General features: G+C 39.1%; 1 protein-coding gene and 1 long non-coding RNA gene across 2 annotated transcripts in view; one reads left to right on the top strand and one right to left on the bottom strand.

Moving 5' to 3' along the window:
- The window catches only part of LOC306906763, an 8545-nt gene extending 6508 nt beyond the window's left edge, over window positions 1–2037 (top strand). The window contains exons 2-3 of the long non-coding RNA XR_013787864.1: window positions 750–986; window positions 1087–2037. This is a non-coding gene — a long non-coding RNA (uncharacterized lncRNA). The remainder of the gene's footprint in view (window positions 1–749; window positions 987–1086) is intronic.
- Window positions 1–21110, bottom strand: part of l3mbtl1 (L3MBTL histone methyl-lysine binding protein 1) — a 24322-nt gene extending 3212 nt beyond the window's left edge. The window contains exons 1-21 of the mRNA XM_079478397.1: window positions 21056–21110; window positions 20487–20657; window positions 18793–18962; window positions 18414–18622; window positions 18103–18229; window positions 17730–17922; window positions 15721–15853; window positions 15569–15614; window positions 14366–14457; window positions 12959–13063; window positions 12722–12857; window positions 12114–12205; window positions 11810–11961; window positions 11639–11715; window positions 11166–11251; window positions 10850–10960; window positions 7843–7981; window positions 7642–7744; window positions 7340–7534; window positions 2364–2413; window positions 2102–2259 (exon numbers count right to left, since the gene is read on the bottom strand). Coding sequence (XP_079334523.1) covers window positions 2102–2259; window positions 2364–2413; window positions 7340–7534; window positions 7642–7744; window positions 7843–7981; window positions 10850–10960; window positions 11166–11251; window positions 11639–11715; window positions 11810–11961; window positions 12114–12205; window positions 12722–12857; window positions 12959–13063; window positions 14366–14457; window positions 15569–15614; window positions 15721–15853; window positions 17730–17922; window positions 18103–18229; window positions 18414–18622; window positions 18793–18962; window positions 20487–20653 — 2541 coding nt within the window. The 5' untranslated portion in view covers window positions 20654–20657; window positions 21056–21110. The remainder of the gene's footprint in view (window positions 1–2101; window positions 2260–2363; window positions 2414–7339; window positions 7535–7641; window positions 7745–7842; window positions 7982–10849; window positions 10961–11165; window positions 11252–11638; window positions 11716–11809; window positions 11962–12113; window positions 12206–12721; window positions 12858–12958; window positions 13064–14365; window positions 14458–15568; window positions 15615–15720; window positions 15854–17729; window positions 17923–18102; window positions 18230–18413; window positions 18623–18792; window positions 18963–20486; window positions 20658–21055) is intronic.

Raw genomic sequence — 21110 nt, 5'->3', positions numbered from 1 at the left:
ATGTTACAAACATTGAACAATAAAAGATGGACGATGTGCCTCGTTCACTTGAATCTTAGAAAATTGAAGCCAAAATGGCTGAGATATGGAGTTGCGGTATCAAGGTCCCACCCATATTCCCCACACTCCAAAAATGTTGTCATGGCAAGGCAAGCTACATTTGTCTGTTTTTATACAAGTTGGCCTATGATTTAATTCCCCTAATTTCAGTGATTTTATTTGCTATTAATTCTTAGAGATACATGTTTGTATGGATTATACAACGGAGGCCAGTTTGAGAGTGCTGTGCAAGGTAAACCTCACTCCCCGACCAACAGAGACGGTCTAGCGACAGACGCTTGAGACTGTGGTCTTTAGCCTCCTTGTTAGAGCGCCTGTCTCCCATCCGCGTTTTACTCTTTTAGTCAATGATGAATAAACTTCCAGTAAATCCACAGGTCACATGAGTTCCGAACCGTAAAGCACGACCCGTACGGATCATCCACGATCTGTTTCACTACTATACCGCAGTGAGAGGAAGGGAAAACGTTACGTTGTAGAGTTGTTTGTCCGTTTAGGGCTGCTGTACAAAACATTGCGGCAAATTCAATGCATGTAGGCCCAATGTATGTAGCTTATTGTAAGGTATTACAAACATAACGGTTCATTACATAAGGTCTTTATACACCTCTGAAGAAATAGTTTTGTATATTATATTGCATTTCTGTCAATAGATCCTCCCAAAAACCCTGTATTGTTCCTTTAACTAGAAGAAGCAAGTGGACTGAGCAATTGGGGTCTGAAAAAGGTGGTGGCCGCCTTCTGCTACTGGAAGAAGAAGCAGGACCTTGCCTAAACACAAGCTGAAGTGCTAAAGTGAACTAATGGTGAAACAGGTTCAGGAGCAGAAAAGTGTCGCCATAGAGGTACTCTCAAAGGACATGAAGACCAGGCCACTGGTTCCAACCTAGCAAGATGTGGATGTTTTAGAATCTATACTTGCAGCTGTAAGCCCAATCCTAGAATTTACTGATGCCCAGTGAGTCTTATGTCAGTGTACCATTCTTAAAACCATTGATCTATCTCTTCAACACCTCCATCTAAAAGGAAGCAGTGGATGACACAGAGCTCACTAGGACCATAAAGACAAAAGTTTGGGATACCTCGACGAGGAGCAGAGTTGGAGATCCAGAGCCTGTCATAGGGTGAACACTCAATATTCCTGCCCAAGTAACGCGTTTATGTTGTTCCTCACTCTTTCTTTTCTGCACCCCTTTCATATTCTTAATCCTGGCTTAAACACTTTTGTTTCAATCTATAAGAATAATCAGCCTATGTTATAGTTTAAAGTTAAAGATAATAATATTAATAAGGTGCATCTGAGAGTCTTATGTTAATTTGACAGTGATTTCATATGCTAAATACAAATAAAAGGTTAACATTCATTTATTAGTGCAGTTTTTATTTTTATTAGATGTAAGTCTGTAGGTAAATACACCTTTTGTGAGCGTTTGAGTTATTTATTTTATTTATTTTTTTCGAGTTATGTTCATATCAATAGAAATATATTGTAATATAAATTTTGGCCACATCGTCCAGTCCTACTTAGAAATATGTGCTTCCCCTTATTTAGAGTTTTCCTTCCATATGTCTGCTTGTGTGACCCTGTCACCCTATGGTCTTCAGCTCAGCCCCAAGATCGTGGTGCTCTGTCTCCCCTGTGTGTCATGCACCTCTAAATTCCATCTGGAATTTTCCATCATCTTCAGGTGGGCATCTGGAGCCATCTATTTGGTCTGTCTGTCCATCCATATTTTGTATTGACTTCCTTTGTTCACCACTTTGTAGTTTTTTGTTTTGTCCAGTTGTAGGTCTGTGACCTGTGTCTTGCTCCCCTGATTAGTCTGTCTATCTAAACCTTTGTGTTTCTTGTGTTTGTTATCTGGTATTGAGTGAGCGAATTTTGGCTCCCACAGTTCTTACTCCAACACACATTTCAAGCCATTTAAATCAATATTGCCTTAAAAAGTATTTAATAAATGTGCATTTATTTTACCTATATAATTGAATTTATTTTTTATAGAAGCAATTTACACAAAATAACAGTAAATAAAGTGATTACCTCTTCTACAGTCCAGGTAGCTACTTGACTTGCATGAATTCCTGCAACTCCAGGCAGTAACTTACAGTGCTGCTCCCAGCAGAGAGAGAGAGTGTGGTCAGCATTAGCTGTGAATGCCGTCATGAAGAGAGAGGGGTACATGGCATCAGATGTCATATCTGAAACATACACAATATAAAATATTATTATTCCATTATTCCTGTACATGAACACATAGACTCTTTAACAATATTCAAGTAGTACAAATGTACATAAAACTCACTCTGACAGTTTCTTTGCTGACTTTTACGATATTTAGGGGGCCGACCAATCCTGTTGACAGAAAAGACACTGACATTTAACTCTTAATTGTCTTAATAAGAGCACAAGTAAATGTAACCTTTATGGACAATTTAAACACTTTGTTATCCCAAAGCCGTGTATTTATGTTAATAAACGATATAATTATTTATTTTATTAGAAAATGACTTTGACCTTATGACCTTATTCTTTATCCTTTTGAAACTGCAAAGAAAATGAAGTGGGGTAAGAAGTTTTTCCTGAGATGTTTTCCACACATGCCCATATCTGTTCCTTCCAGTAAAGTGATCTCAATGGTGCTCTATGTCCGTAGAGCCCCATTGAAAACCGATTAGTGGAAATTCTGGAGATTTATAAACTTCAGTGATGTCTTCTGCGCCCAACGAGCCTCCAAACTGCCAACTCATCGACCATGGGACTGTGCCATAGACCTCATTCCTGATGAACTGCATCCAGCTTTTTCTTCGTGGTAAAGATGGACGGCCCTGCATTGATTATAGAGCACTAATGCGCATCAGGGTCAGCTACATGAATGAAGTTTTCTAGGGAGTACCTCCACCGCTTCATGCTGGTCTACATCAATGACATTCTGGTCATTGGAACTTGCCAATACGTTTCTGAGGTCCTCCAACAGCTCCCCAAGTACGTCAAGGAAAAGAAATGCACATTTCATCAGACCTACATTCTGTTCCTCAGATATAACATCAGCTTCCATGGTATTCAGATGGACTAGAGGAAGGTGGAAGCTATCCGGGTCTGGCCCATACCCACCACTCTCAAAGAATTCCAACGATTCCTATTTCTACAGACGCCCTAGTTAGATCAACCAGAATCAGGACCACTTTCAATAACAACTGATGTACTTGCATCAAAGAGTTGCAGAACAGTACTCTACTCTCAGCTGTCTTGTCTCATCGGTCCGAGGCTACCACAGCGAGTAGGGTGCAGTTCATGCCCAGACCTGATGATAGAGCAGGAAGGAAGCGGCGACTTGACACGTCATCACTACAAAATTCCAATTGCTCTTAGATTATTAATGATGATCTTATAACTATAATTTACCTTATTACTTTATTTTTTGGTTTGCCTGGCCGGGGGCTGCTTTAGAAAAAGAATTTGAAAGTTTTACTTAATTAATATTACATATAGGAATTTATAGTCTGTTTAATATTTGACCTGTGTTTCTCTCTCCTTTATCTTAAATGAGTGCTTCTCTGTGATAACCACTCTGTGCGTGTATGCGCGTCCTTGTGTGTGTGTGTGTGTGTGTTGAGTTGTGAGTCTGTGTTTTCTATGAGCTTCTGTTTGAACCGTTGTGTGTGTCTGTCTTCTGTGTTTTCACATTTTTTGTTTTTACTTGTATATCTTTAAATGTTTTGCTTATAGTCAATATGTTTCACGTACAGCTGCTTTGTAACAATGGAAATTGTTAAAAACGCTATATAAAAAAAGTTGACTTGAGGGGTCACAACTGGCCAACCTCCTCAGGAATAAGCACAAATCTCTTCAATCGCTTCCCGTTTCCTCTTTGTGGTAAAAGGATGGAGGTTTGTGGCTGTCACAACTGACCAACCTCCTCAGGAATAAGCACAAATCTCTTCAATCGCTTCCCGTTTCCTCTTTGTGGTAAAAGGATGGAGGTTTGTGGCTGTCACAACTGACCAACCTCCTCAGGAATAAGCACAAATCTCTTCAATCGCTTCCCGTTTCCTCTTTGTGGTAAAAAGGATGGAGGTTTGTTGCTGTCACAACTGACCAACCTCCACAGGAATAAGCACAAATATCTTCAATCGCTTCCCGTTTCCTCTTTGTGGTAAAAGGATGGAGGTTTGTGGCTGTCACAACTGACCAACCTCCTCAGGAATAAGCACAAATCTCTTCAATCGCTTCCCGTTTCCTCTTTGTGGTAAAAAGGATGGAGGTTTGTTGCTGTCACAACTGACCAACCTCCTCAGGAATAAGCACAAATCTCTTCAATCGCTTCCCGTTTCCTCTTTGTGGTAAAAAGGATGGAGGTTTGTTGCTGTCACAACTGACCAACCTCCTCAGGAATAAGCACAAATCTCTTCAATCGCTTCCCGTTTCCTCTTTGTGGTAAAAAGGATGGAGGTTTGTTGCTGTCACAACTGACCAACCTCCACAGGAATAAGCACAAATATCTTCAATCGCTTCCCGTTTCCTCTTTGTGGTAAAAGGATGGAGGTTTGTGGCTGTCACAACTGACCAACCTCCTCAGGAATAAGCACAAATCTCTTCAATCGCTTCCTGTTTCCTCTTTGTGGTAAAAGGATGGAGGTTTGTGGCTGTATATTGACTTGGCACACTTGACAACCACACCAAGAATTTCCGTTACCCCTTCCCCTTATTCCCGTCCCCCCGGAACAGCTCTGAGGGGCAACCAATCTCCACAAAACTCAAGCTGCAGTCTTCCTTTCTTCCCTTTCTGAGAGGGCATTGTGTTCTCGTGTGAATGGACAACACCACAGCGGTGGCATACATAAACCGACAGGGAGGTCTCAGATCACTCCCTTTGCACATGTTGGCACGCAAACCACGGTGTGGATCTGCTCTCCAGGGGAGTTCCCCTCTACAGGGATTGGGAACTGGAAGGGGAAGAGCGCACCTCTGGGGATAGACACACTGGTGCACGAATGGCCGTGGGGTCTACTATATGCGTGGGTATGAAAGTCGGGTATTACGCTGGCGATAAGCGCGTGGGATTATCGTCCACAAGTCTTGAGATCGCTGTTGGGACAAAAAGTAATGGCATTTTTAAACATTTGCTCACTAAAAAACTAATCATTTCTGTTCAATGGATTAATAACCACAAACAAACTGGATTGTATGATGAAAAATCAGGTCATACTTAGTAGGGAGAGGTTATTATGCGAGTATAGGAGAGCATAAGTCTGAGTTTACAGTCAATGACTTCAGGCGGAGTCCCACAAGGCTCAATTCTTGCGCTCTTGTTCAGCCTGTATATGCTCCCACTGAGTCAAATAATTATAAAAAAACTAATTGCATATCATAGCTAAGCAGATGACACCCAGATTTCCTTAGCCTTATCGCCAAATGACTTCAGCCACAGTGACTCCCTCTTCCAATGCATTGATGAAATTAATGAAGTTTTTCCATTCAGAAATAAAGATGAAGTTTTCAAGGTGAATCTATACTGTCATAGGGGTCAAACAACTGAAAATCAAGTAAAGATCCTTGGTGTGATTCTGGAGTCTGACCTTTGTTTCAATAGTCACGTTAAAGCGGTAACTAAATCAGCATACTACCATCTCATAAACATTGCAAGAATTAGATGTTTTAATTCCAGTCAAGATTTGGAGAAAAATCTTCATACCTTTATTACCAGCAGGGTGGGTCCTTACATTGACTTCCAGTTACTTTTAGGATTGATTCTAAAGTACTTTTACCTGTTTATAAATCCCTAAATGGCATAGGACTTAAATACATTGCAGATATGCTCACTGAATATAAACCTAACAGACAACTAAGATCACTAGTATCCAGTCAGTTAGACATACCAAGGGTTCACTCTAAACAAGGGGAATCCGCTTTTAGCTTTTAATGCCGCTTCCAAGAGAGATCAGGGGTCTCATTTATAAAACTGTGCGTAGGATCCTTACTAAAAGTGTACATGCGCCTGAAAGCCAAAAAAGGTGTACGCAAAAAAAATTTAGACTTATAAAACCGCGTAAACGCACACCTGCACGCAATTTTTCATGTATAAATCACAGTCTACCTGATCATTTGCGCACATGAAAAAAAATCGACATTCCACCCTTTACCCGCTCCCTTTCAACCATATATAGCCCATGCAAATCACCTCATGAATGGCCGTGCATATTAATATAAAAGAGCAAGAGGTTCTTTATGCGTAAAATTGGCATCAATGGAAACTAAGGGGAAAAAAAAAATTCACAGACACCGAAATAGAGGTTCTTGTGACGAGTGGAGGAAAGGAAATTGATTTAGTTTGGTAGCCATAGTATTGGCGTCACTGACAAAAAAGAGTGGAATGGCAGCATGTGACTGCAGCTGTAAATGCAGTTGGTTCAGCTAACCGGACGGTTCCCGAAATAAAAAAGAAGTGGTCCGACTTAAAAGTGGGGGAAAAACTTAAGGAGGCCAATGGCTCTCTCAACTTCCGAGCGCGCACAAGCATGTGCATCATTGTAACGCATTTGCTCGGCACTCTGAGGGTTTGGAAATGGGGTGAGGTGCCAACGTCTCAGGGGTAACCACTGTCACCTACCAGTACAACAGATTAATTATAAATTGCTATTGTGGACATGCATGTTATATGATTAGGAAGCATAATGAGGATTGAAAGTAATTTGTATGTTTATGGTTATATGGATAGGTCTATATGCGCAACTTTTCAAGTTCAATGTGTTTAATTACATTAATCTACCTTCAATCCCTCAGCTCACCATCGGTTGTCGCCAAAACTGCTCTGTCTCCAAAATGTTTGTGCGCATGGGTCACAGTTTGCGTGCAGGTACGCAAATATTCCCGTAAAGTAGGTTTTTAAAAATCACAATGTATGCGCCTGAAGTGGCGTATGCCTGTTTCAGTGCCTTTTTTGTGCATACGCAAGGGTTAAAAATGAGGCCCCAGATGTGTTGAAACATTTAGCCACATAAAAAGCTATTTGAATTACCATTGTGTATGAACTGTGCTATGTAAATAAACTTGCCTTGCCTATTAATTTATTGATGTCTATTCAACCACTTTGTTGAATCCAACATTGTTGAATTAAGTCCAACTTTTTTGTTTGCCTTGTTATAAAAACAAAATGATTTTGCACAAAACATGTTCTTCAAGGTCGTATTAGGGTTAATGAAACATTAATAGAATAACAACATCAACATGCAACTTTGCAATTGCACTTGACAAACACAACTACTGTAAGCACTGTTTTACCTGCCATGGTACCTTGACTTTTTTGCTCTTTGGCCAAAAACGAGCAGGGTGCGCTTGGGTCCTTCTGTATCCGAGAGATCCGCCTTGAGTCGACCCTGATTTCTCTCAGCCAAAGGACAACCAGATAAACAATGATGAGCGGTAAAACGGCCAGTCACATGACCAGACCCATCACATCCTGGAGTAGGACACTTTCTGTTGAAAAAACCCCAATGCATTCATTTGTAGTAGTACAAAATTATATTTTTATAATATTTAATTGTGTATTGAATATATATGGAAAAGTCCCATGTCAAAATAACCTGTGGTGGAAGCTGTATTTGGAGGTGTTGCGAGGCTGAGGAAGGCTTTTACAGGACATGGATGAGAAGTTTGGCTGTTGGACTATCAGGTTCTCCCTGGGACCTAAATGGTGTATAATACTCTGAAGTGACAGAGTATTTTTTTACATGAGCACATACGTGTCAGTGGAATGATAATGAATGATGAGTTTAGGTTCTCACCTTCTTTCCGGGAACTCGGCTGGCAAGGTGGGTGTTTGAGGGGGTGTCCTGTGCTTTCAGACCAGCCTGCTGGGTGGATGTCCGGATGGTCAGAATCCATCCACTCTTCATATAAATGGCTCCACCCATCAAAATGAATCTAGGTACAAAAGATTTTCATACCTAAAATATACTTTATATTGCTACTTATGACCATTTTAGTCAGTTTAGATTTTAATTCTGTGTTCCTATTTTGCCTGTGTTCCCTCATTAGTTTCCCTGGTTACTGATTAGTTTGCACCTGTTTCTGTTCTCAGAAGAGGAGTGGAAGCGGTACAGAGGGTGGAACAGAGGACTGTTGAGTGGCAGGAGAGCACCAGGGCAGAGCCGGCGGCAGAGCAACAGAGCACCAGGGCCAAGCCAAAGTGACGCAGACAGGGCTATGAGCCAGGGTGGTGCTGGCGTCTTGCAGAGATGTTCAGCCAGGTCCTCATGGCAACCTCCAGCCCAGACACTCTTGGAGGCTTCCTGTCCTCTCCGTCCGGTCTTGTGTGTCCTCCACTAGCCTCCAGGACGCCCACCACCGGGGGATTATTGTCACAGTACCATCTGTTTCTCTTGAGTTTTCCCCACGGACTACAATTCCAGCGATCCTCCACACTCCCTCACCAGTCCTGATCACGATCATAATCCTTACTCTGTTTAAACTTACGGTGTTCTCCCCATTATGGTTGTGTCTCTGTTGTACTACCGGCTGTGTTAACCCATGTTTGTTCTCTTGTTCATATTTGTATTTATAATTAAAAGTATTATTGTGGAATATTTCTTGTCTGTCAATTTCAGCAGAGAAGCCCCTCCTTCACAAACAGCGTATTTCACATAAAAATACACTTTTAGATATATTATTTACCGGAATAGGTGTTTTTGCAACTTTTCTTGCTTTATCCCGAAATCTAAATAATAATATGTGGACTGCAGCATATTCTGCGTAGTCAAGTATTTTTTGTATTGAGGCTGCTGGTTCAGAGTTTTATATTTTTTGTATGAAAGCTGTTAGGGATTTTGATACAGCAAAATGTTTTTTTTTCTTTTTTTTACTGAAGGATTGTAATTGCTCATTGCACATAACAGGATGATGTTGCCTAAAAGCCTGTTATTTTACATTAGCTATTATTGCATGTTGAAGTCTGCATTAATTTACTGCATTCTGTATGCTGCAGTCACTCCTTTCCTGTTGGTTTTTAGCAATGCTGGCAAATGTAACCTTCCAGTTGACTTGATTCCCACATCTACTTGAGACCCAGTAAAACGTACAATAAATAAACAAGAGATACAACCCGAATTCCGGAAAAGTTGGGACGTTTTTTAAATTGGAATAAAATGAAAACTAAAGGAATTTCAAATCACATGAGCCAATATTTTTTCCACAATAGAACATAGAACAGATAACCTAGCAAATGTTTAAACTTTTGCCAGAGGGGAACTGGAATCCCCTGGTTAGGCCTGGTTTCCCTTTGAGGTTTATTTTCTCCTCCAATGGAGTTTTGGGTTCTGGCCGAAGGGCTGCTAGAATTTATAGTTTTATTTAATTAGTCTGTCTGATATTTGACCTGTGTTTTGACTTGCATAACCTTTTATGTTTTGCTTATAATCAATGTTTTCTTGTACAGCTGCTTTGTAACAATGACAATTGTAAAAAGCGCTGTATAAATAAAGCTGACTTGACACGATGTTAAGCACTGTAGATGATGAGATTTGCAAAGCCTTTGCAATTTGACGTTGAGGAACATTGTTTTTAAAGTATTCCCAAAATCTTTTTACACAGTCTATCACAGATTGGAGAGCCAACTTTTCTTGAGACCTGTAGCAGGTATTACATTTTAAATGAGCTAATTTAGTAGATAAAATTTTACAATTTCTCAGTTTAAACATTTTCTATTTTATCTATGTTCTATTGTGAATAAAATATTGGCTAATGTGATGTGAAATTTCTTTAGTTTTCATTTTATTCAAATTTAAAAAACAACCCAACTTTTCCGGAATTCGGGTTGTACATGCATATCCAGAGGAAATGTGTGGTGGGCTGCATGTGTGATTTTCAAATGACTGAAATTGAATAGCAATGAAGTAAAGCAATCAACCTTGAGTCCGTTCAAGTCTCTTTATTTATCGAAAGCGCTGCAAACTTCTAAATTGCTGTGGTAAATTGTGGTGTAATTCTTTTTGCTATTTCTCATGGGAACTTCTGTAACGTGATCGTGAACCTAACGCAATCGCAGGTCTCAAATGCTAACAGGTACGATCATATACTGTCTCATTATTACGGGTGGGAGAAGCCACTAGACACATTTTTTCACTTTTGAAAAGAAATCCTCAATGTCTATTATTCACCTTAAAAACAACTTGTATATTATGAAACAAATTAAATTAATATTTAAATTCCGTTGTTATAATAGGTTTGCCTGTTAATGTATTTAAAAGAACGTAATGTGAACTTGCAATTGCTATACTACTTGCGTTACAGTTCACAAAGCGCTGTTGGCAGTCCACGCGACAGACATGCGTGAAATATTGAAACTGCCCGTCTAGTCCTTTTACATAGAGAAAGGCTGTTTACATAGGTTGCACTGGTTAAATATATGGAGCATGTGCGACTAAAATGGTCATAATTTCAAGCCCAGCATTCCTTCATGCCAATTGCGTGAGGATATTGTGTTCTCGCGAGACACATCGGATCTCCCGAGACCCATCAGCCCTGCACGCACATTGTAAAACTGAAGGATTTGACGTTTACGTTTTTGTTTCAAAAGAAAATCTCATAACCTTATTGTATAATCTAAACCTCATCTTGTTTTAAATCCATGTCATACCTCATACTAGCATCTCTTAGATTTATCCATTTGGCAGAAGCTTTAATCTAGTGGAATTCAAAGTGCATTTTATTAGCATGTTTGTGTTTCCTGGGAGTCAACCTTAGTGCTGCTTGCACGGAATGCTACTCTTCAATTAATGAAGTAGTTTTGAATACCTTAATTCTGTAAGTGTCCACCTCTTGAACTGTAGCTACACGGATGAGCCCTGGACATCTTTTATCGACTGCCTCCAATTTCATCTGCACCTGGAAGCCATGAGGAGGACGCTACACAAACACATAGTATGGCCATTTAGCCCAAAACTTACGTTTTACTCTAGGACATATGTCTTAATTCAATTATCTTTGTTCATTTAGTAACAAAACTTCCTATGATTTTAAACAGATATTGGTTTAATTTAGTGATGTACATGTCATGATGTTAACTATATATTACTGTATGTGCCTTTTTTGAGTGAAATATTAAACACACCACATCAAATGATTCAGGGGCAACTGCCGTTGAGCCTGTCTCTTCCAAGTATCTCTCCCAGGAGAATCCATCGGTGTCGGGGTAATCTAATCGGGTTAAATTATGTTCAGCCAGTTATAATTGAGTAAATATAGCACATGGGAAAATTACTGAAAGAAACCAGTACCTGCGATTATGTTACTAGGCTTTTAAAATCAAGTGAGGTTTGGGATGTCAAAAACCGCACCCAAATTACACATCGATAATGCATTCCTATTCTATGCAGTATATGATAACCAATCTAAACCAAGTATTTAGACAGACCATGGTTTTAAAAAAGGTATTAACTACCATCGCCAGAGACAGACAGACCAGAGACGTGTGTGTGTGTGAGAGATACGTGTAAAATTGCTAAAAGTCTATGCAATGTCCTCATAAAGATATAAAAGTAAACATGTATGTTGACTAGCAATATTACTGGACCAGTAAATCACCTTGTGGTGGTGTAAGAGGGAGGCCTCTTTCCTGACACCAGCCAATGGGATGAATATATGGACTGTGAGCATCACACCTGCAATGAAGAAGAAACCGAAGATCCTGAAAGTCTCTAATTTATAAAGGAAATGTCTAGCACAAAGCTTGCTTGAGTAGTTGTTGTAACTTACCAGTAGTCATAAGTGTCATCCCAGTTATCAAAATGAACCAGAAACCGGACGCCTACTTTGTCTGTTACTGTGGCAACACATATGAGAGAGGGATTCATGCGGTCGACTGCCTCTAACTTCATCCCCACCTCAAATCCACAATCAGTTTCTGTCTGTTTAATGACAAAACAAGGTCTTTGCAAGTAGCTGCAATTAATGTTAAATCATACAGGTGTTTTTATCCTGAATAGGCACCGTGCTTGTTTTCTCTGGGATTCAAACCCCAGCTTGATGAAGTTGTTATGTTTCGCCTGTTATGACTTACTTTGATCGTGCTAGAGAACAACTCTTTTGGGGCAGTCTGTGATCTGGTGATTTTAAGATAGCTAGACCAAGCAAACTCTTCCTCTTTACATCCTGCAGGAAAAAGTACATAAGACTATATTACACATAACAAGAATATAAAGTAAAGACTGTAAAACCAAAATAATGGTCAAATTGCAAGATTATGAACATTTACTAGAATAAAAATGTATTATTATTGTAACACATTGCCTCAAGAGGATTCTTCTTTTTAAACTCAAAGTACACCCATGTTCAAATGTAGAAAATTATGAATAAATTTCACAGACAAGGCTTAAGGCTAGTCCCAGATGAATGTGTGACCTATCTTAACTGAATCTAACTTACAGAGAAATATCTTAAAACATATCAGTACCATTGTTTTGTCTCGAGATGCACACCAGTAATGTATTCTTCTAAGCTATTTTTTATAAAAGCGACATGAATATCATAATTCAACTAATGCATAGTCCTGGCTTAAGTTTAGCCGTGTCTGTGAAACCAGGTCTTCATATTTGACTTGATATTTTAAAAACCATCCAATTAACTTTCAGAATCAGAAACTGAACAAAAATCTGTTTAACGGTTTACCTTTTGGAGTATATAACTTGTGTCCTGTGCTTTCACACCATCCAGCAGGGTGAATATCAGGGCAGTTGGCATTTACCCAGAAGTCATGGGAGTCAGAATAGCCATCAAAATGAAGACGTAATCTAAAGCCACAAACCTAGAAACAAATATATTTAACAAATGACATTCAATGTCATTTAAATTGACAACAGAATGTAAAATGTGCTTAAAATGTGATAATAAGAAGTCATACAGCACCTCAGCCACTGTTAGGGCGAAATACATTGAAGGATGCTGCGGGTCGATGCCCTCTAACTTCATACCCTGTCTGAAGTTGTTTTTAATAATTGGAACCCTCTGAGTCTAGACAGTTGATATATAATTACATAAAAAAAAGAAGACAACCTTTACATCTATAATTCTACAGTACTACAGACAACTTTACCCTTTATTAAAATTATTTTTGTGGCATAATAAAACATCACAGCTACATCAAAAATGTCATTAAATGAATGATCCATTCATAGATATACTTGATGCTGTGTTAGTAGCTGACACAACAGGGAAAGACTGGCCAGATTGCATTGACAAAGTGCCTTGAGGTTAGCTTTATACTCAAGGAAAAAAGACGGCCCACATATCCCCAACCCCGATTATGACAGCGCATGAATTGCAAGCATCCACCATATTTTTCCTGCATCTCCTCGTAATCCGCAATAAGTTTCTTATTCCGACTTATTCAGTTATTATTAGGATGTGCTATTAGGATGTGCTACTTCGGCTGTACGGCTTGCTTCATCAACACAAAGCAAAACGTATGATTCCGTTAAATTTTGTGAACCGGTTTATGGAATGCAGAGGAACAGGACATTTGTATCATGAATGTGAAAAAATAATCTACTCTACCACCTTCAATAAACTAATTTCCCAGCATATCCAATACGCACAACAACTGCTTTGCCATATACAAGAAAATATAACAACACAGTCTCTCTTGTGCAGTTTCACTCTTGCATGGACATGTTCCGTTTCTGTGCAGTTACACTCATGTGTGTTTGGTGTGATTTTAATTGCTGATAAACCTGAAAAATTAAGCCAAAAGAGGGTGCAACTCCGTAGCACAGTGTAGCTAATAAAGTGGTCGGTCAGGGTATACTGTAGAAATGTAAAGTACAGTATATACAGTAGCTTGTCGTGTCTTTCAAATAAATACTAGGATTTAAACTGTAGTTACGGGCTTTACTGAAAACTCTGGAATATTATTACATGCATACCACTCGTTCGCTCTACTACTGACTCGCCCTTTCGTGGAACTCTCACGCCCTCTAGTGTCAAGCTATGGTTATACAGCAAAAATGGTTACACAGCAAGATCCCCACAAAGCTTATATACACAGTGCATGGTGTTTGTACTGTGTTAATGTACTGACACTGTAGTGGTTTGTAGCTTCCATAGTGTCGACAGCTATCAAGTAAGTCTATGACAGGGAAAGTTGAAGATGTAGCTCTGGTTTCCTGAATACAGAATAATGTAAAAGAGTGTGAAGACTGAACCACACTTCCTTTCCTATTTAAGGAACCAGGGTTACAATTGCAACTGAAACCTTACGATTCGATAATTTCGTGACAAATGTTTACTTCTTGTTGTAAAGTAAAGTGGTCAAACCTCTTGAAAGAGTCGGACTGGAGCAGCCACAGCATTCTGTTCTTCTAGATACTGTGGCCACGACCATGATTCAAGTTGAGTCTCTGGTGTGCCTACATAGAGAATGACCATATTATAGTCACATACACAATATACCCTCCATAAGAACTATCTGCTGTGTTATACAAAACTGCAAGCAGGTCCATAAATAAACCGTTTACATATACACAATCATGGCAAGCGTAAAGATTTCTTAGCAGTTATTAGGATGTATTTTGAAAATAGAACATATATTAATGAATAAATATTTATTTTTTGTCTAATTGAAGGGGCCATATGGCACGAAAACGTGTTTTTCTGTGTCTTTGGTGTGTAATAAGTTGCCCATGCATGTATTAGACACGTAAAATTGCTAAAATTATAGTGTCGGAACAAAAGATTGACAAAAGAACATTCTATCTAAAAGTGAATGCTCGCCAGACCTGCCTGAAACGCCCAAACCCCCACAAATCTACGTCAGTTTGTGGTATGACTTGACTAAGGACCGCCCAAATGTTTACACAAGTAAGGTAGGAGTACCTGTCAGTACAATTGCTTTGGAACATGATGTTCCTTAAATCGTTTATACACATTGAATTACATCTAAAACAAATGATAATGCAAAATCATAAATTAGTTTTTTACGTTTTGTAGCTTAATTCTTACTATTGATGAAACCGTAAATATTCCACTGAAATAAAATTAAATATTTAACTGTTTTATCCAATTGTTGGACTTCAATGCAATCTCTGACTTTTTTCATCTTCAAGGTCAACATTTGGCTCTTGTTATATATAGTTTCTTCACCTTTTGTCCATTAAAGTGATAGTTCCAAAAATGGAACTTCTGTCATCATCAACTTAAACTCTTGTCATTTTAAACCTGTATGACTGTCTTTCTTCCACAGAACACAAAAGAAGGTATTCTGAAGAATGTTGTCAACCGAACACCTCCGGCACCCATTCACTTGCACTTGTTTCGTGTCCATAAAATTGAAGTGAATGGAGAGCGGAGCTGTTAGTTTACCAACTTTCTTGAAAATATCCTCTTTTGTGTTATACAGTCATACAGGTTTGAAATGACAAGAGGGTGAGCAGATGATGACAGAATTTTCATTTTGTGGGTGAACTATACAATAGAGACTATATAATATAATAGTCTCAATAAGAAAATACAGTAGCCTACCTTTGTTTGGTCTGTCATCAAATTTTGGAGTCTCAAATTTCTCCTCCTTGAATTATAAAAAGTGTATTACAGTGGTGATACATGAAGTTAATTAAATTGTATGAAATCATCAACAACAATTTTTATCGGTGATGTAAAAAATAAAATCACACCATTGCTTCATTATCAGAGTCTTCTTCTGAAGGGCTGTTGTATTCCCTCCTCTTCCTCTTCTTTATGGGCTTCAACATTTCATGTTCATTAGAGGTCAGCAGAGCCTTCGCAAAGCTGTCAACACCTGCAGGACTATAGCAAAGAAATAAAATATTTTGTGCAATTTTACAAGATTTTTGGATTAAGGGACTGATGGTATGGGCTAGTTGAACAAGATGTCGCCGTTTCGGTTTTGCAATGCCAGAGTCGGCAGAATAAATCGCTGTCGTATAACGCTATCGATTTGTTTTGGATTAACAAAGTGATCAGCAATGTAAAGAGGATCTGTCATTTCACTGATATAGCCCTTTTAACATTTTTATCTAAAAACACCCATATTTGCTGGCCAAAAACCCTCCTTTTCCCATACAGTTTAATTACGACAGGAAATTAGTATGCTGACCTTGGCGTCCCAAAAGCTCACCGGGGCCATCTTGGGCAATTAGCGAATTAGAATACCTCTAGAACCAATGCATACTGTAATTATTCATTAACAGATCAAATGTACAATTCAGCTACTGAACTACTAGAAGCTGTACGATTATTTACAGAAAAAGACGAGCTGCTGGAGGCAGGCAGGGGGAACGGAACTACAGCACTAGCAGTCGAACACACAATACATCATTGCATTAATTCCTAAAGGTTTTTTACCCTATGCACGTATATGCCGATTGCCAACAAAACACAGACATACGAGACGCGATCTGACAAATATTTTCAACCTTCGTGACAGACAAGATTGACCGGGGTTCGCAGCTAACGCCACCCGATTCACATCACTCGCGTTGCTTGCCGTGAGTTTGGTCAATACATGTCTTTGCATTGACTATGTATGTAATTTACTCGTGCAAATCGCTTAGTTCGTGTTTGGTGTGAACCCAGCATTAGTTTGACGTACCGCGTGCAGTTCATGTCCGGCATCTTTTAGCACTGGGACCGCGGCATCTATCAGTTTCGAACAATCTCCAAATCTACCGTTATAGCCACCATTTATATAACAACCATCACTGAAATGCCGTGAACAAACAAACACACCTCAACTTCCCTCACTATCACAAGAGAAGCGAGCTACAGCTGCAGGCCCACAGTGCAGCCAATCTTGAAGCAGGTCTTGCGGGCCAATCTTGCGGGTCTTCCTATCTCTAGTTGGTTTGTGTGTGGGCGAAATTTTATTTTGCCACGTAACATGGCCGTGTAGAATTGCCCAATAAAAAGAAAAGTAACAGGGATCCAGACTTATAAAAGACTTTCAGAAACAAGTTGGAGTGCTGGGGGAGTGCATCAAGCACCGAAATACAACGTTGTACGTCCAATTAGTTTTTAAACAGAATAACCATGTCAAGCATGAGGAGTAAGAATGCATGAAACAGCATGTTACCCCATGTTTAATGTCATCTCGTGCTTCAGCGAGTACTTCTGGCTAAAACTAGCTAACTTTAGTGCTGAGTAAGGTGTGCTTACGTAACGATAGCTACTGCTCTCACGTCATGTACATGTCATTAATTTAATCTTACCCTGTGGTATATGAACACTGTTCATCCTGGATATTGTCATCTGCAATCGTGACGACCGCTTCTCTCACCTTCATTGTGATCTGTAAACCCTCGCTTCCAAATGAATCTTGCTATCCAACATGTTTATTTTAAAATCTTTTAAATACCCCTCTATGGCGCTTGAATGCTCCTCGAAGAAAAAGTGTGTTCAAAACCATATTCTGTTCTCTATGGTTAGAGATATTCATATTCTCTTTGTTTAAAGCTGGTCGTAAACCAGCTCAGGACCAGCTCATGACTAGCTTAACCCAGCACATGACCAGCTTAAACTAGCAAATGACCGGTTTAAACCAGAACAAATCAGTTACCATGCTTAAAAACATAGCTAGCCACAATATGCTGTTTTTTTCAACAGGGTTATCATTGGTTATAAGATACTTGGATGGTTACAACAGATGTGGAAACCTCTTATTTACTTTTCAGACATTGGCTCCTTGCGAAGTTCCTCTGGGAAGCTTGGCTCCTTGTGTAGTTCCTCAGGGTAGCTCCGTTTGACTGCTATCCCGCATTTCCTATGAAGCAGACTGTCCTGGACTTCCATATGTGCTCTCTGTAGTCTATCTGCCACTGCAGAAGTAGTAGACATGCCATTTCCATCAGCTGAGACATCTGTAATTACAATTGTTTTAGAAATGAAAAAATTATTGAACTTGACAAATGTGACATACAGTCACCGGTCAGGATTTAAAAATAAAAAGCTACAGATGGCTTGTATCAAACATCAATCCAGGAAAACATCATTAAGCAAAATTAGACGATACAACAGTCTTGGTGCATTTAAATAATTACCTGATTCTTTAACTTGTTTCAGTATTAAATTTGCTGATTTTGTCTGAGATTCTTTAGTGGTCTGGTTAGACGAGATGTTTTTTCCTTCACTTAACACTTTCAGTGATGCGGTTTCACTAAGACAAAACTGCAACGAGTAGAAAACACGTGAAGTGTTAGGTAGCCTATACACAATGATACAAAACAATTTTAATACATTGTCCTCAAAGTGTTCATCACATTACGCTGAGTTTTTTCAAAGATCACGTTATGCAAATGTATACAATAACCCGCAAAAGAACAATGTCTAAGTAGTAGTACACATTTCTCACTTTTAAATTGCTTGCCGGCAGTATGGTCATTCCCTCCTTCCAGCCCAGAACGTGCACAATGGTCCCTCCAACCTGAGCAGGCAGTGATGCAGCCTCTAGTTCACCGATTCCACTGATTCCATTAATAGTCCTGCCTGCATTTTGAGGCAACTCAGCTTTTTGTAAAGGATGAGCTAAGGCTTTGGGGGGAAAAGCCAAAAGGTTTCTCTCTGGAAAAAAAATACTGAAAGGTTTATTTTTGGGCAAATCAAATTTACTGAGCCTAAGCACTGAAATGTTTGTGATCAAATCTTATATTCTTAAAAAAAAAGAAAATTAAAATAATTTCATGGAAAAGATCAGCTGAGGGTAGAGTCATTCTTTCTATAAGAATATGCACCTGGTAACACAATTGTGGTAGTATCCTGCAGTTTCTGCTGGTGAGAATTTATGTCTGGGGTGTGAGAGACATTGCTTTCAGATGATGCAGCTGCAATATTTGGCAGAATATCTGGGTCCTCGTTGGCACTCATGACAACACTCCACTCAGTACCGCTGACAACTAAGAAACTGAGTACATCATGATAACAGAGGAGTCATTTCAATTGAAAGGTTGATCTTACATGGATTGGTAATGAGTCGTTTAAATGGAAAACGAACACATGCAGCACAAAAATATATATGGTTAAAAAAATGTGGGGGATATGCCCACATATAACCCGGAAATAAATGTCTGGAACGTCACTCGAAATCTTTACGAATTGAAACAACATTTGATATTTTTGAGCCTAAATAGAATCGTCAGAAGTATAAAGCTAACATGAGGCTATAAACTGACTATAGACTTTTGGTAGAAGATGGAACCGGAAGTGCTAAAATGGTAACTCACTTCCGTGGTTTGCATACAACTGAGGTACTCTATGTAGTAGTCACATGGTCACAAGATTTACCCCGTGCTTGAAGTGGGCCGGCCCGGTACGCACAGGTAGCCTATGCAATACCAGCATTTCTCTATTTTTATCTTTGGCGTTCCTTCACCTTTTCTTGCCTACCTACCGGCACTTCTCAGATGTTGCTGGTACTTTCCCAGATAGCACAATCCATCTGGCTTACGTCTATTTTATGTCAGCATTTACATCTGCAATAAGTCTCGGAGATGTCTGAAGATCTGTAATACGTCTGCTAAAGATCTGGAAACATCTGCTGTGTAAAACCATCTGTTAACATCTTAGAAAGAGCAGCTTTACATCCATTCTAAATCATAAACATCTTACAGACATCTTCTAGATGTCTATATGACGTATGACAGCAGACATCTCTGAGACGTATTGCAAATGAGCAAACTATGTATTGCAGATGTCTTGCAGATGTAAATGCAGACGTCAAATAGACGTAAGCCAGATGTATGTGTAAATAAATGTCTGGAACGCCACTGAAGTCTTAAATGAGACCTCTAAACTTGTGTCAGATCCATCAACCCTGACCTCGGTGAGACGCGTAAAGCTGTAAGGTCGGATGCAGAACATTTACACACACACGCTGTGTCGTTGAATGGATTATGATTGTCTGTTCTCTCTTTGATATTGCTTTAATTTTTTATGTTTACACAACCAACATTGAACCGGATATGCCCCCTAGCGCCAGTGGAAAAAGGCCTACTATGTCAGCTTTTTCCTTCTGGTGATTGTATTAAGGCTTTCAAAATAGCAAATGTTGTGTTAATTTGTAAATATCATCCTGATAGACAAAATCTTTGTTAATCACAGAGCTTATTTTTGCGATTTTGCAAAAGCCTAAGGGAAAGATGCACGGCGCAAAACTTTCGGACTGGCCTACAAAATATGTCATCTCTGAGGAATGCTATACTTTATTATGGTTTAACTAAACACATCCAATTCAGTAAATAAAGAAGGTGAGCAAAAAACTTGTTTTTGTATTCATTTCCAAACTGATAATAATGTTATAAATAAAGTTGTGCAGATGATCATGGATAACCCACAAAACGATGATGGCATTAAACTTACATAGGCCTACTGATGCATAGATAAAAATAAGCTTGTGTTGTTGTTGATGATGGATGGTAATGATACTTACCCATAAACTGGCTTTAGAAGAATTGTGAGATTTGAAAATGAGGCTAAACACATAAACCGACGATGATGGTGATAATGATGCGTATCCATACATTTACGAAGACGTTGATGATGATGCATAATCCATAAACTCATGGTGATGGTGCCGGAGCGCATCCCTTTCCCCATATACCTAAATAAAGCAAATAAAATGGCGGAAGCCAATTTCTCGGGCTGTGTACACTGTTAAATAGGCGAAGCGTCTAATTAATTATTTAATTCCGACTCTTTAATAAAGACTCTTTATAAGGAACCTATGTTTTCGATACAATTTGACGGGGGGGGGGAAAGAATGGATGTAGAAACGGGTGATGTTTCTCTTTAATTACAAGACATCCACAGCTTGATTCATAATTAAGGGGCAGCTATATAGCTACATGAAAAAACATAATAATGATATAAATAAACATAAATGCGGGTCATCTGCAACGATCCAAAAACACAAATAAATGTTTGTTTATAGCGATTCATAATGTTCTGTCATGAAATGTGAATAAAGTGAAGGTGAACAGATAATAAATGTATTCTCACCAGCCCTGGTCCTGCTGGGGTGGATTGTGGTCTGCGCATGCGCGTGAAATTCCTA

Source organism: Barbatula barbatula (assembly GCF_947034865.1).
Source record: "Barbatula barbatula genome assembly, chromosome: 17".
NCBI classification, from domain to species: domain Eukaryota; kingdom Metazoa; phylum Chordata; class Actinopteri; order Cypriniformes; family Nemacheilidae; genus Barbatula; species Barbatula barbatula.
The sequence above is the reverse complement of the archived record's forward strand: the minus strand, read 5'-3'. Positions and strand labels throughout refer to the sequence as shown.